Below are 14,632 nucleotides of genomic sequence, written 5' to 3' on the forward strand. Positions count from 1 at the left end.
GACACATAAAACTCCCCTGTAAACCCCAAAGGGTTATTATATAATGTACATAATTTTGCACGAGACTTCAGTATCCTGGGTCTGTGCAGATAAACGATATGTAAGCACATTGTGTTATGTTGCTTGAAAACATAAAATGTCTCTACTTTCGGTATGTATTTTATTATGTAGGCTATTACTATTGCACATTGTACAGCTATTTAACTGTATTAAAAACTACAATACTGTGGTATATTACTCGTCCTATTAATTTCAACTATCCCTTTTTGGTATGACTCGGCATGTAGGTGAGAACATAGTCCTCGACAAAGCGCCAAAACGTTATTTCATTTTACTTGGTAAGACAATGTATTCGTACTCTATATATGCACGGAAAGCGCTCTAATCAAGGTGCACCCAACAACTATTACTCCACAGTTTAAGGTGCAATATGCACTGGTTGCTAGAATTCTAATAGTTCGCCTAATTACAGTTTGTGTGACAAAACAAGCAGTGCGTATGGTGTAGAGAAGCATTGTACCATCTAAACCGCTGTGGAAATATATTGTCAATAACCAAAATATTGTTTGAAGCTGGTGTACAAAACCGAAAGCAAAAGACGCAAAAACCAAGCGTATGAACCGGAAGCATAGAAATAGCTAACATGGAACAGATCAACTGCAACTTAGACTTGCTTTCAAATACAATTACATATCTATAACTCATTTATATTTATATTTGTTTGGGTCTCCCAAAAAGTTACATATTGCAGCTGTTGGATTTGCATAGGCGCTTGGACTGACAGTCGTTGTGAGGAACAATCGCGCCCCTGCAGACGACAACAAAATCGTTGCGACCCATCAAATGGGATAGTCTCTGCTGCCCTCGCGCGGTCTTTTATCGTGATGATTTGAACTGCATGTGCCAGTGACGCAAGTTCTTAAACAGTTTAGCTAGTTTTTCCTGTAAAGGGTGACACTGACAGCTTCTCACGGAACTGATCATCTGTTGTGAGTTGTGAAAACCAGCTAACCTCCTAAATAAACATTTAGATGTTCGTTCGTTCTGATCCACAGCAAAAACAGGTAACTTTTGAAATATAGTACTTTCTTTGTGTGCATTGTCAGTTTAACCGAAACAAACATGTTCGCCTAAATAGTGCACAGGAAGCCTGCAATCAGTTATGAGACCGCTATTCAAAGAAACCGACTCATTTCATTGTCAACAAAATAACTAATTTATTTGGTTAAACTTAGCTTTAGAAGTACACTGAGGAAATTACATTATTTTGTAATGTTACAGCCTATGTAACAAAATGTAGAATAACTGTTTTTAATACTACATTTCCAGTGGTGGAAAAGTACTCAATTGTCATACTTGAGTAAAAGTAAAGATATGTTAATATTAGAAAATGACTCAAATAAAAGTGAGTCAACCAGCAAAATACTACTTGAGTAAATCTAAGAGTATTTGGGTTAAAATATACTATCAAAATAAGTGTAATTGATCAAATGTACTTAAGTATCAAAAGTAAAAGTATAAACCATTTCAACTTCCTCATATTAAGTCAACCAAACGGCACGATGTTCTTGTTTTTTAATTAACAGATAGCCATGGGCACACTCCAACACTCAGACATAATTTACAAACGAAGTATTTGTGTTTAGTGAGTCCACCAGATCAGAGGCAGTAGATGACCAGGGATGTTGTCTTCATAAGTGCGTGAATTGGACTAGTTTCCTGTCCTGCTAAGAATTCAAAATGTAACAAGTACTTTTGGGTGTCAGGGGAAATGCATGGAGTCAAAAGTATATTATTTTATTTAGGAATGTAGTGAAATAAAAGTAAAAGTTGTCAATAAATAAAATAGTAAAGTAAAGTACAAATACAAAAAAAACTTAAGTAGTACTTTAAAGTATTTTTACTTAAGTACTTTACACCACTGATCATTTCTAGCTAGTAATAGGCTACATTATAACTTCACCGGTAGGCTATTCCTTGAATTTACGATCTGTCAAAACCATGTCCCTTGATCTTGCTAACCGGCTGCAATAGCATGCTACCCGACTGAGTCTGCATATTGCTATCCTCACTGCACCAGGAGACTTGCGCCAAGACAAGCTCAACAAAGAGCCAGTCATCATTATCATCATGTCGGGAACACAATCGCAAGCCACAGCCTCATCCCTCCAGATATGCAGGTAAGCAAAACGATGCGCTGTGTTAAGAAATGTAATTTATATGTTTCTTTATCTGTGACATATTGGATGAGATCCAACGAGTGTACGTACTGTGGAGAGCAGCTCAACTACCGGTTTGCGTGCACATTTCAAAGCGGCCCGATAATCCGCCAAATAGATTTTGCTCGGTCTATTCCGGCAAATGTTGACTGCATAGAAGTCACATAAGGCCGACACACTATAATAGGGACAAATACTGTTATTCTCAGTACAATACAGAACGACTACCGGGAGCTGAGCTTCAAATTGTGCACGCGATCACATGTCGTGTGAGGATCTTTTCGACAATGATGCTCGGATATGATGACGAACCGGTACAAGATGCGTAGAGGCAAACAAGGACATCTTAAGGTCGTCCTGGGGCATTTATAGTATATTTGCGAGACCCCTGTAAATCACACCAAACATGTAGGCCTAATACATAAATAAATAATTTAACTCCCAAATAACCTCTCGCTATTCAGTTTGAATGGGCAAACGTCAGACCAGTGTGTTCTGACTAGTATAATTGTATCCGTTTTAAATCGTCTCCCAAACGGTTCCGGTTGTCGTAAAAAGTAAACAGAACAGTAAAACATGGGCAGATAAATGATGCGCATTCCCGTCGCCGGTAGTTTTGTGAATATTTGCATTGGCTTTTGTCGCAGCATTCATCTTATCAAATGCCTTTGCTGAGTCTTACAATGTAGTCTACAGCAGCGTCCATTTGCACTGCATTATGGTTCTGTATTATCATCCTCCTAAAGGTAGAAAGAAGCATTGCACCACACCAAGAGAGACAAAGGCATTGCTCAATATGAACATGTCCCATGAAGAAGAAAAAAGGCCAGACTAGCCTATACTTAACACTGATTGCTATAATGCTTTAATAGTTAGTTATAATCATTAATGTCTTATTACAAGGCTTATTATCTTATTATATGGATACTAGTGTTATGTATTTCTATGTAGCAGCTATTCAATTGGACACCATAGCTGCTTGATAGTATCGTCAGCTATAAAATGATAATACAACATTGTATAAGTTGTAGTAGGCAACATGACTCTCCCTTCTGTAGCTCAGTTGGTAGAGCATTGTAGTAGGGGTTCTCCACGGGACCACCCATATGAATGTATGCACACATGACTGTAAGTCGCTGACTCTCATATATACATAAAAATAATTTATAATGTATTAAAATCATCTTGGTCCTACTCTGGAACATTCCATTGCAAAAGCGGAAATCCAACTAACTTCACCTCCCTTTCGGATCATAAATCAGGGTGGAGCAGATCCATGACATAGCAACGCAGTAAATGAGAGTGAGTAGTTTCGAGACATGTACCGGCCGTATACGTTGATCATTAGCCAAGGCTCCTCCCCTGACATTTGTTTACACTTGGGTCAATCAATTTGGAGGGAAGCATTTATACTGGATTGTATGGAACAAGCATGTCTGTGACTACCGCCAGGTAAGAGAGGACAATGCCATGTAGTGCTTCACATGTTCAAATTAAAACCTTAGGAGTCGGTCTGATACTTTACAGGCAGCCAATGCAGCGAGGCTTAATCTGGAGTAATGTGATTGTACTTTCTTGTAATGGGTGGTTAAAATGTGTCTGATAGTGTTCGGTACAAGTTATACGTTCTTATTTTAGGTACTTGACCAACCAGACCGTAGGGCATGACTACACAAAACCTTGCTCTCCCAGCTTGGGCCTTATCTGAATCAGATCAAATCTATTCTCTGTTGTCGATGACTTCACTAAGCTTAGACAATAGACTATTTGAAATCATTCAAATCATTTTTGCGTTTGCTGTAGTCTGCCTGGAGTGCCAGATGGGCAGGGTTTGAACTCTTGTGACTATATTCTATTTGTTTCATTGTGCCAGGCAAACGCAATCAATCCCAGATAAAGTATCTTAAATGAGCGCTGGACACGTAGCCGTGCAGGCCGACACTTTATATTAAGTTCATCTTGTGCCTGTGTAACACTGTAATTACTCTAGTAACAACCTTGTATTCACATGCTGTTATATGCACTGTTTTGATTCAAATGATGAGACAATGCTTTTTGTGGCCCTTGTGTCAGCAGATGACACCAGTTTAAAGTTGTAAGATATCTTAGGGTAGGGGTTCATAAACATTAGACATGGCAAAATGTGTAGAATTTTAAGAAAATTTGCTTTAAAACAGCCCAATTTCCTCTGCACCCCATGACAAAATGTGTAGAATTGCAGGAAACTCGCTGCCAACCAGATGCATTTGACATTTACTGTACTTTTCACACCATCTGTCAATAACAAAATCTCAAAATACTCTGGATACATTCAGTAACACAATAATATTCATAGAAATCTTGGAGTAGGTGCAAGATAAGAAAAAAGGATGACAAGGGTTTGAGTGAGAGGTCTAACTGGTGACTCCAAGTGGCCACACACCTCTCCAAACTGCACAGTTACTAAGTAATTTCAATGCACTTTTTTGACTCTTGGAAAGAACCTTCAACTATAAGGTGCTTTTTTTGAGCTCTCCTAGCTTTGCCGTTGAGGAACTGAAGCAAGCACACTTGTAGTTCCCACCATAACACAATTGCAGTTATTTGTTTACGCAATCCAAAAAACTTTCCATTAATAAATTACAATCCGGGTCAGATGTGCATCATTTGAAAGCTTATTCTATTGCAACATGACTAGCTCAGTTATAAAATACGATCTTACAGTGTTAGGCTTTCAAAAGGCACTTCAGAGTAACAGTAATTTTAGTGCTCATAGAATGGAGTCATGAGTGCATTCAAGTGTGTGTTCCGCAGCTAATTGTCTCCACAATACAACGAACATGGGCTCATTCTGTTCAGGAAAAGCCAGGGTATAACACGTTATCCTTGTAACTGTGGATCGAACATAGCGATAATAAACATTGATGATGTAAATGACATTTGTTTTCAAAAATGGAAATGTGAAGTGCACATTTGGACTCATGGGTGTGTGGTTTGCTTCTATGACATTAAAGCGGTATTTTATTATAATCTCATCTTTCAGAACACATCGACTCCTCTCGATTTACAGCATTTCCCTCGCTCAGACAAAAAAAAAACATTTTTGCAAATGTAGCTCAATTAGCCAGAAGGATGGGGACATCTTCTTGTCGCACACGTGGTGCTAAAGTGTATAACTGCTGTCAGTCAAAACCCATACAGTGCTGTGAAGCGGAGAACTTGAGCTTTAATGTCATGTATAGCATGTTACTGTACAGCCACTGCATTCCAATTTAGGCGGTTATTAATGTCAAAACCTGCCATTTTCAACCCGTGTACAGGATGACAGTGGCTGTGAGTCAAAAGGGCTACCAACCAGTTAATCCAATAGCAGAAAATACAAGATACATGTTTCTGAAAGTAATATGCTACTGTACTGTAAACTATAGTACATTACACTGTTTTAACATGAGGTTATACACTTGTACTACCCATCAACATTTACTGAAAATAACATTTCCATCATTTCTATCTCATGTGTGATCAAAGGTGTGATCATTGTAGATCTTCCACAATTATTGATGCATGAATACATTGTTTTTTTTCCAGATATAATTACAATGTGGGTGTACTGTAACAGATGAAATTAAACAAAGGAAACAATTGAAAGAAATAAACTAGTTAACAGGCAGTAGTTTGCATCAAGCCTGTCTTGAGCATTTGGCCAAAGGTTCTCATCCATATTGCAGTGAATGTCCTGATTGTTGATGCACCTAGGGAAAAACCTTTTGGTATGGGGAATCCAAGCCTGACATTGGTCTGGGTTGATGTCATCGCATGACTCATCAGTGGGCATGCTCATGTGGATGGCGATCATACACCTTCCAACTCCATTCTGAAAATAGTTCCTCGATAGGGTTGAGGAAAGGAGAGTATGGGGCCAGGTATAGGTTCAGGAATAGGGGATGGACTGGAAACCATGCCTGAATCACCTCTGCATGGTGGAACCTGACATTGTCCCACACAATGGCATCGGTGACCCCTTCACCTTGACAGGCCTGCTCAGTCTCATTGAGGAACTCAATGTAGGACCCAATACTACTAGGGATGCATTGGTGTATAAGATATATTGGTAAACATATCGGAATCGGCCGATATTAGCTAAAAAATGCCAACATCGGTATCGACCAGATGTCTAGTTTAACGCCGATGTGCAAAACCGATGTCAAAGCTGATGTGCATACCTATATAACGTAGGTACATGACGTAATACTCGGTGACACCCACAGAACACAACTGGGAAGAGTTTACGCAAATATTAGCATTGTAGCTCTTATCGCAGGACTGTGACTGTGTGAAATCACCTCCCCAGTCAGCCTATTGTTTGTATTGACATTCATATTGCACTGTACAGCTTTACCACAATATTTTTCCCCGATGTCCTCCTCAGAGTTATCAGACTCCAAAACATCCACCCAGTATTGTTTTTCCTCGGGAATAGTATTCAATACACATAGATTGACAATAAATGTATCTCAATTCAGTTGTTTCAGAGTCCCGCAATAATAACTACGACGCTAATATTCTCTGGGTGTCACTGAGTAGACTTGATACCTCATGTCATTGATCCACAATCCATAGGAAAAGGCTGTACAGTGAAATAAGTATGCAATTCCCAATGCAATTCTAAAGTATAATATACATCCAGTGTGATTTCAACAGATTTTTGTCAAATTAACAAATTATTGTCTTTTGTTGATTTTATATAAGAACATTCCAACCTCGTTTAGCATGATCTATTCAATTATGGCATAATTCTACTGTTTGTATTCATTTGCATTACTGTCAATGGCAGACTTTTATTTTGAAGGCTAACCGCAAAGTCCACTATTCTAGCTAGTCCTTATTGTGGCTGGCTTCACATAGATGGGTCCGACCATCATTAATCAACTAATAACTGTCTTGTAAATTAGGGTTATTTTAGATGATGACACCTAGACAACAGAACGGAACGTGAAACTAATTACAGCCTATCTGGTGACTACAACACAGAGACAGGAACAAACACCCACCAAATACAAGGCGAAACTCAGGCTGCCTAAATACGGTTCCCAATCAGAGACAACGATAAGCACCTGACTCTAATTGAGAATCGCCTCAGGCAGCCAAGCCTATACAACACCCCTAATTAGCCGCGATCCCAAATACTACAAACCCCAATATGAAAACAACATATAAACCCATGTCACACCCTGGCCTACCCAAACATATAACAAAAACACAAAATACAATGACCAAGGCGTGACAGAACCCCCCCCCCTAAGGTGCGGACTCCCGGACGCACCTCAAGAGCATAGGGAGGGTCCGGGTGGGCGTCTGTCCATGGTGGCGGTTCTTGCTCGGGACGTGGACCCCACTCCATTAATGTCCTATTTCCTCCCCTTCGCGTCCTGGGATAATCCACCTTCTCCGCCGACCATGGCCTAATAGTCCTCACCCAGATCCCCACATAACAGAGGAGCAGCTCGTGACAGAGGGGCAGCTCGTGACAGAGGGGCAGCTCGGGACAGAGGGGCAGCTCGGGACAGAGGGGCAGCTCGGGACAGGGGCATCTCAGGACAGAGGGGCATCTCAGGACAGAGGGGCTTCTCAGGACAGAGGGGCAGCTCGGGACTGAGGGGCAGCCCGGGACTGAGGGGCAGCTTGGGCTAGAGTGGGCATCGAGCCAGGTAAGCTTGGGCAGGCTCGGTGCTCAAGAACTCCAGTGCGCCTGCACGGTCCGGTCTATCCAGAGCCACCTCCACACACCAGACCTCCGGTAGCAGCTCCCCGCACCAGGCTTCCTGTGCGTGTCCTCGATCCAGTACCACCAGTTCCAGCACCACGCACCAGGCCTCCAGTGCGCCTCGCCTGTTCAGCGCAGCCAGCGCTTTTCTCCTCTCCTGCGCTGTCGGAGTATCTCGCCTGTTTAGCGCAGCCAGAGCCTTTCTCCTCTCCAGCGCTGCTGGAGTCTCCCGTCTGCCCAGCGCCGCCAGTGCTCCCAGTCTGCCCAGCGCCGCCGGTGCTCCCAGTCTGCCCAGCACCGCCAGTGCTCCCAGTCTGCCCAGCGCCGCCAGTCTGCCCAGCGCCACCAGTCTGCCCAGCATCGCCAGTCTGCCAGGATCCGCCAGAAGTGCCAGTCTGCCAAGATCCGCCAGAAGTGCCAGTCAGCCATGATCTTCTAGATCGGCCAGACAACCTGACTCTTCCAGTTCCGCCAGCCAGCCAGGATTTACCGGAGCCTACTACCTGCCTGAGCTTCCTCTCAGTACGGGGCTTCCTCTCAGTACTGGGCTTCCTCTCAGTACTGGGCTTCCTCTCAGTACTGGGCTTCCTCTCAGTACTGGGCTTCCCCTCAGTACCGGGCTTCCCCTCAGTACCGTGCTTCCCCTCAGTACCGGGCTTCCCCTCAGTCCTGGGCTGTTTCTGTCCCGAGATGCCCCTCTGTCCTGAGATGCCCCTCTGTCCTGAGATGCCCCTCTGTCCTGAGATGCCCCTCTTTTTTTATTTTCCGGCTTCCAACCGCGTCGCCGTGCTGCCTCCTCATACCAGTGCCTCTCCGCTTTAGCCGCATCTATTTCTTCCTTGGGACGGCGATATTCTCCCGGCTGCGCCCAGGGTCCTTTTCCGTCTAATATCATCTCCCAAGACCAGAAGTCCTTATATTGCTGCTCCTCACAATTAACAGGGAGAGTAGGCTCAGGTCTGACTCCTGACTCAGCCACTCTCTCTCTGTGCTTTCCCCTAATAAATATTTGGGGGTTACTTTCGGTATTCGCTCTGCGTCGCCGTGTTTTCCTTTTCGACTCCATTCGTCTATAGCCCTCTTCGCATTGCTGCAGGGAATCCCAGGCGGGCTCCTGCACTCGCTCTGGGTCGGCTGCCCACCTGTCGATTTCTTCCCACGTCGTATAATCCATGCCTCTACCGTCCTCCTTTAGATCCTGCCAGTTTACACACTGCTCGGCCTGTGAGTGGTGGGTGTTTCTGTAACGGCGTTCGTCTGTTGAAGAAAGAAAGTCGGACCGAAATGCAGCGTGTAGGTTACTCATGACTTTAATGAAAATAAATCGCGGTACATGAAACAACTGAATACTAAATACAAAAACAACAGAACGGAACGTGAAACTAATTACAGCCTATCTGGTGACTACAACACAGAGACAGGAACAAACACCCACCAAATACAAGGCGAAACTCAGGCTGCCTAAATACGGTTCCCAATCAGAGACAACGATAAGCACCTGACTCTAATTGAGAATCGCCTCAGGCAGCCAAGCCTATACAACACCCCTAATTAGCCGCGATCCCAAATACTACAAACCCCAATATGAAAACAACATATAAACCCATGTCACACCCTGGCCTACCCAAACATATAACAAAAACAATGACCAAGACGTGACAGACGTGCAGTCATATTCAGGTCCTGATTGGTCAATAAGCTTATTTGACACGCAAAGACCTAAACGCCGTTTCATAGTTTGAGAAATCCTGATCGAGAATGAAACTACTGAACAAATGAACAACAAAACAGCACAGCAAGTTAGTGAGAGAAATAGGTTTTGATTAGGTTTTACTGGTAATGAGGAAATACGTAAATACCAACAAAATAACTTTTTGGTCAGTGTGGTGTGTGTGTAACCTTTATTTAACTAGGCAAGTCAGTTAAAAACAAATTCTTATTTACAATGATGGCCTACCCCGGGCCAAACCCGGATGACGCTGGGCCAATTGTGCACCTCCATATGGGACTCCCAATCATATCTGGATGTGATACAGCCTGGATTTGAACCAGGGACTGTAGTGACGCCTCTTGCACTGAGATGCACTGCCTTAGACCGATGCGTCCATGTGTGTGTGTTAACTATTTAACTCTACTAGAAGGCCACAAAAATGTTAAATATCGTCACGGTATCAGTATCGTTTATTTTGGCAAGGAAAATATCGGATATCAGCCAAAAATGTAATATCGGTGCATCACTAAATACTAAATCATTTTATTTCTGTCAGCACGATATCATTCCTGGCCCTCACCATTTCCACCACTTCCCGCTCCTGCACATGGCCACCACCATGGAGTCTTCTGTCATTCTGAGGTTAGAAAAGAGTATGGTCAATCTGTCATTAGAGTCAAATCAAAATCAAATCACATTTTATTTGTCACATGCGCCGAATACCAACAATGCAGTTTTAAGAAAAATACGTGTTAAGGAAAAAATAGATAAGTGAAAAAAAGGAATAAAAGTAACAAATAATTAAAGAGCGGCAGTAAAATAACAATAGCAAGGCTATATACAGGGGGTACCGGTACACAGTCAATGAGCGGGTGCACTGTTTTTTTTAAATAGGCAAGTCAGTTAAGAACAAATTCTTATTTTCAATGACAGCCTCGGAACAGTGGGTTAACTGCCTGTCCCGGGGTAGAACGACAGATTTGTACCTTGTCAGCTCGGGGATTTGAACTTTCAACCTTTCAGCTGCTAGTCCAACACTCTAACCACCAGGCTTCCCTGCCACCCCAAGGTAATTGAGGTTAGTCGAGGTAATTGAGGTAATATGTACATGTAGGTAGAGTTAAAGTGACTATGCATAGATAATAAACAGAGAATAGCAGCAGAGTAAAAGAGGGGGGACAATGCAACCTGTCTGGGTAGACATTTGATTGGCTGTTCAGGAGTCTTTTGGCTTGGGGGTAGAAGCTGTTGAAAAGTATTTTGGACCTAGACTTGGCGCTCCAGTACCGCTTGCCGCGCGGTAGCAGAGAGAACAGTCTATGACTATGACTCCTCTGACACGGCCAGGTCCTGGATGGCAGGAAGCTTGGCCCCAGTGATGTACTTGGCCGTACGCACTACCCTCTGTAGTGCCTTGCGGTTTGAGGCCGATCAGTTGCCCTACCAGGCAGTGATTCAACCAGTCAGGATGCTCTCGATGGTGCAGCTGTAGATCTTTTTGAGGATCTGAGGACCCATGCCAAATCTTTTGAGTCTTCTGAGGGGGAATAGGTTTTGTCGTGCCCTCTTCACAACTGTCTTGGTGTGCTTGGACCATGATAGTTTGTTGGTGATGTGGACACCAAGGATCTTGAAGCTCTCAACCAGCTCCACTGCCAGCCCCGTCGATGAGAATGGGGGTGTGCTTGGTCCTCCTTTTCCTCTATTCCACAATCAACTCCTTCATCTTGATCACGTTGACGGAGAGGTTGTTGTCCTGGCTCCACACGGCCAGGTCTCTGACCTCCTCCTTATAGGCTCTCTCATCGTTGTCAGTGATCAGGCCTACCACTGTTGTGTCATCAGCAAACTTAATGATGGTGTTGGAGCCGTGCCTGGCCGTGCATTCATGAGTGAACAGGGAGTACAGTAGGGGACTAAGCACGCACCCCTGAGGGGCCCCCGTGTTGAGGATCAGCGTGGCGGATGTGTTGTTACCTACCCATAACCACCTGGGGGCGGCCCGTCAGGAAGTCCAGGATCCAGTTGTAGAAGGAGGTGTTTAGTCCCAGGGTCCTTACCTTAGTGATGAGCTTTGAGGGCCCTATGGTGTTGAACGCTGAACTGTAGTCAATGAACAGCATTCTCACATAGTTGTTCCTTTTGTCCAGGTGGGAAAGGGCAGTGTGGAGTGCAATAGAGATTCCATCATATGTGGATCTGTTGGGGCGTTATGCAAATTGTAGTGTGTCTAGGATTTCTGTGATAATGGAGTTGATGTGCGCCATGACCAGCCTTTCAAAGCACTTCATGGCTACCAATGTGAGAGCTACGGGTCGGTAGTCATTTAAGCAGGTTCCCTTAGTGTGCTTGGGCATAGGGACTATGGTGGTCTGCTTGAAACATGTTGATATTACAGACTCAGACAGGGAGAGTTTGAACATGTCAGTGAAGACACTTGTCAGTTGGTCAGTACATGCTCGGAGTACACGTCCTGTGAATCCGTTTGGTCCTGCGTGTCTGTGAATGTTGACCTGTTTAAAGGTCTTACTCGCATCGGCTTTGGAGAGCGTGATCACACAGTCGTCTGGAACAGCTGATGCTCATGCATGCTTCAGTATTACTTGCCTCGAAGCGAGCACAGAAGTTATTTAGCTAATCTGGTAGGCTTGTGTCACTGGGCAGTTCGGGGGTGTGCTTCGCTTTGTAGTCTGTAATAGTTTGCAAACCCTGCCATATCCGACGAGCATCGGAGCCGGTGTAGTACGATTTGATCTTAGTCCTGTATCCATGCTTTGCCTAGTGACGCTTTGCTGCTTTGCCGGTTCGTCGGAGAGCATAGCGGGATTTCTTATAACCTTCTGGGTTTGAGTTCCGCTCTTTGAAAGTGGCAGCTCTACCCTTTAGCTCAGCGCGGATGTTGCCTGTAAACCATGGCTTCTGGTTGGGGTATGTATGTACAGTCACTGTGGGGACGACGTCATCGATGGACTTAGGAGCCAGTGACTGATGTGGTGTACTGCTCAATGCCATCGGAAGAATCCTGGAACATGTTCCAGTCTGTGATAGCAAAACACTCCTGTAGCTTAGCATCTGCTTCATCTGACCACTTTTTTATTGACTGAGTCACTGGTTCTTCCTACTTTAGTTTTTGCTTGTAAGCAGGAATCAGGAGTATATAATTATGGATAATTATGGTCAGATTTGACAAATAGAGGGTTAGGGAGAGCTTTGTATGCGTCTCTGTGTGGCGTAAAGGTGGTCTCGTGTTTTTTCCCCTCTGCCTGCACACTTAACATGCGGGTAGAAATTAGGTAAACAGATTTAAGTGTCCCTGCATTAAAGTCCCCTGCCACTAGGAGCTCTGCCTCTGGATGAGCATTTTCCTATTTGATTATGGCCATATACAGCTCATTGAGTGCGCTCTCAGGGCCAGCATCGGTTTATGGTGGTAAATAGACAGCTACGAAGAATATAGATGAAAACTCTCTTGGTAAATAGTGTGGTCTACAGCTTATCATGAGATACTACCTCAGGTGAGCAAAACCTCAAGACTTCCTTAGATATCGTGCACCAGCTGTTGTTTACAAATATACATAGACCGCCACCCCTTGTTTTACCAGAGGCTACTGTTCTATCCTGCCAATACAGTGTATAACCCGCCAGTTGTATGTTATTCGTGTTGTCGTTCAGCCACAACTCAGTGAAACATAAGATATTACAGTTTTTAATGTCCCGTTGGTAGAATACACATGCTTGTAGTTCGTCTATTTTATTATCCAATGATTGTACGTTGGCTAATATGACCGATGGTAAAGGCAAATTACCCACTTGCCGCCAGATCCTTACAAGGCACCTGACCTTCGTCCTCGATATCTCTGTCTCTTTCTCCTGCGAATGACGGGGGTGAGGGCCTTGTCAGGTGTCTGGAGGAAATCCCTCTCTTCTGACTCATTAAAGAAAAAATTGTCTTTCAATACGAGGTGAGTAATCGGTGTACTGAGTTCTAGAAGCCCTTTTCGGTCATAAGAGAGTAGCACACACACAATAGCACAATTGGTTAGGAGACCGTAAAACGGGAGCCATTCTCTCCGGTGCCATCATTAGAATACAGGTACTAACAAGATACATACAACACTTAGTATATTATATTGTGTGAATGTACATGTATTCAAATATGTCATTTTGTGGTAAAGCATATTGCATATTCTGCAAACTGACTTATTTTCTTTGCGAAATGTCACAATGATAGAATTGACCGCTGATTTCTTTAGGCTAGTAGGAACCAACCTTGCAGCCTCTGTCATGGTCTGTTGATAACATTTTGGATACATGTTTACTGTAGATGATGCATTTGTTACATACAATACCTCTCTGTTCTTGTCAATATCAGACTTAGTTTACAGTAAATTTGGTGCAGCTTACTACTTTGAACATCTCCAAGAGGCAATGTATCATCTTAACCCTGAAGATGCTCATTCAGTTAAGCCATTTCGCGTATATTTCAGCTATTCATTCCCCTTAATCATTCTCCTTACCATATTAATCGAGAAGACGTCACTGGAAAACAAGTGTATGTGGAGTGGCTGCCAGGAACAGCTGTGTGTGTGTGTGTGTGTTTCACAGATACCTCTCTCGCTAGGTAGGCCTGTTGAGAGAACACATTGGGATGTGTTCATTAGGCATCAAATGTAAGAAAACAGACTGAAACAGGTAGGGACTACCTTGGATTGTCCATCAAGTACTGCAAATCTTCATTTTCTGTTTAGAAACATAAAAAGAAAAAAAATCCAACTGAACACGACCCTGATGTAATATTGGTGATGCTGAACCTCAGTCAGTCATATGCTTGTAGTACCTGTGGCCGAACCACAGCTTTTAATGTCTTAATTACATCAATGATGCACTTTCATGGGACAGGACGGATTTTTCGAAAGCACGCAAAATGTTTGGTCGTTTGCCATTCGCCGCTTAGGTAAA

At 43.4% G+C, this 14,632-nt stretch overlaps 1 protein-coding gene across 4 annotated transcripts in view; it reads left to right on the forward strand.

The window, feature by feature from the left end:
- Nucleotides 1-910: 910 nt before the first annotated feature.
- The window catches only part of acot7 (acyl-CoA thioesterase 7), an 88,698-nt gene continuing 74,976 nt past the window's right edge, over nucleotides 911-14,632 (forward strand). Inside the window, exons 1-2 of one of the 4 annotated variants that reach the window (XM_046343565.1) lie at nucleotides 911-1,064; nucleotides 2,081-2,180. In XM_046343565.1, the coding sequence (XP_046199521.1) occupies nucleotides 2,131-2,180 (50 nt within the window). In that variant the 5' untranslated portion in view covers nucleotides 911-1,064; nucleotides 2,081-2,130. Of the gene's footprint in view, nucleotides 1,065-2,034; nucleotides 2,181-3,517; nucleotides 3,672-14,632 lie in introns of those variants that run through there. The other 3 variants (XM_046343564.1, XM_046343566.1, XM_046343568.1) reach the window with 3 other exon arrangements.

Source organism: Oncorhynchus gorbuscha, linkage group LG03 (assembly GCF_021184085.1).
Source record: "Oncorhynchus gorbuscha isolate QuinsamMale2020 ecotype Even-year linkage group LG03, OgorEven_v1.0, whole genome shotgun sequence".
NCBI classification, from domain to species: Eukaryota; Metazoa; Chordata; class Actinopteri; order Salmoniformes; family Salmonidae; genus Oncorhynchus; species Oncorhynchus gorbuscha.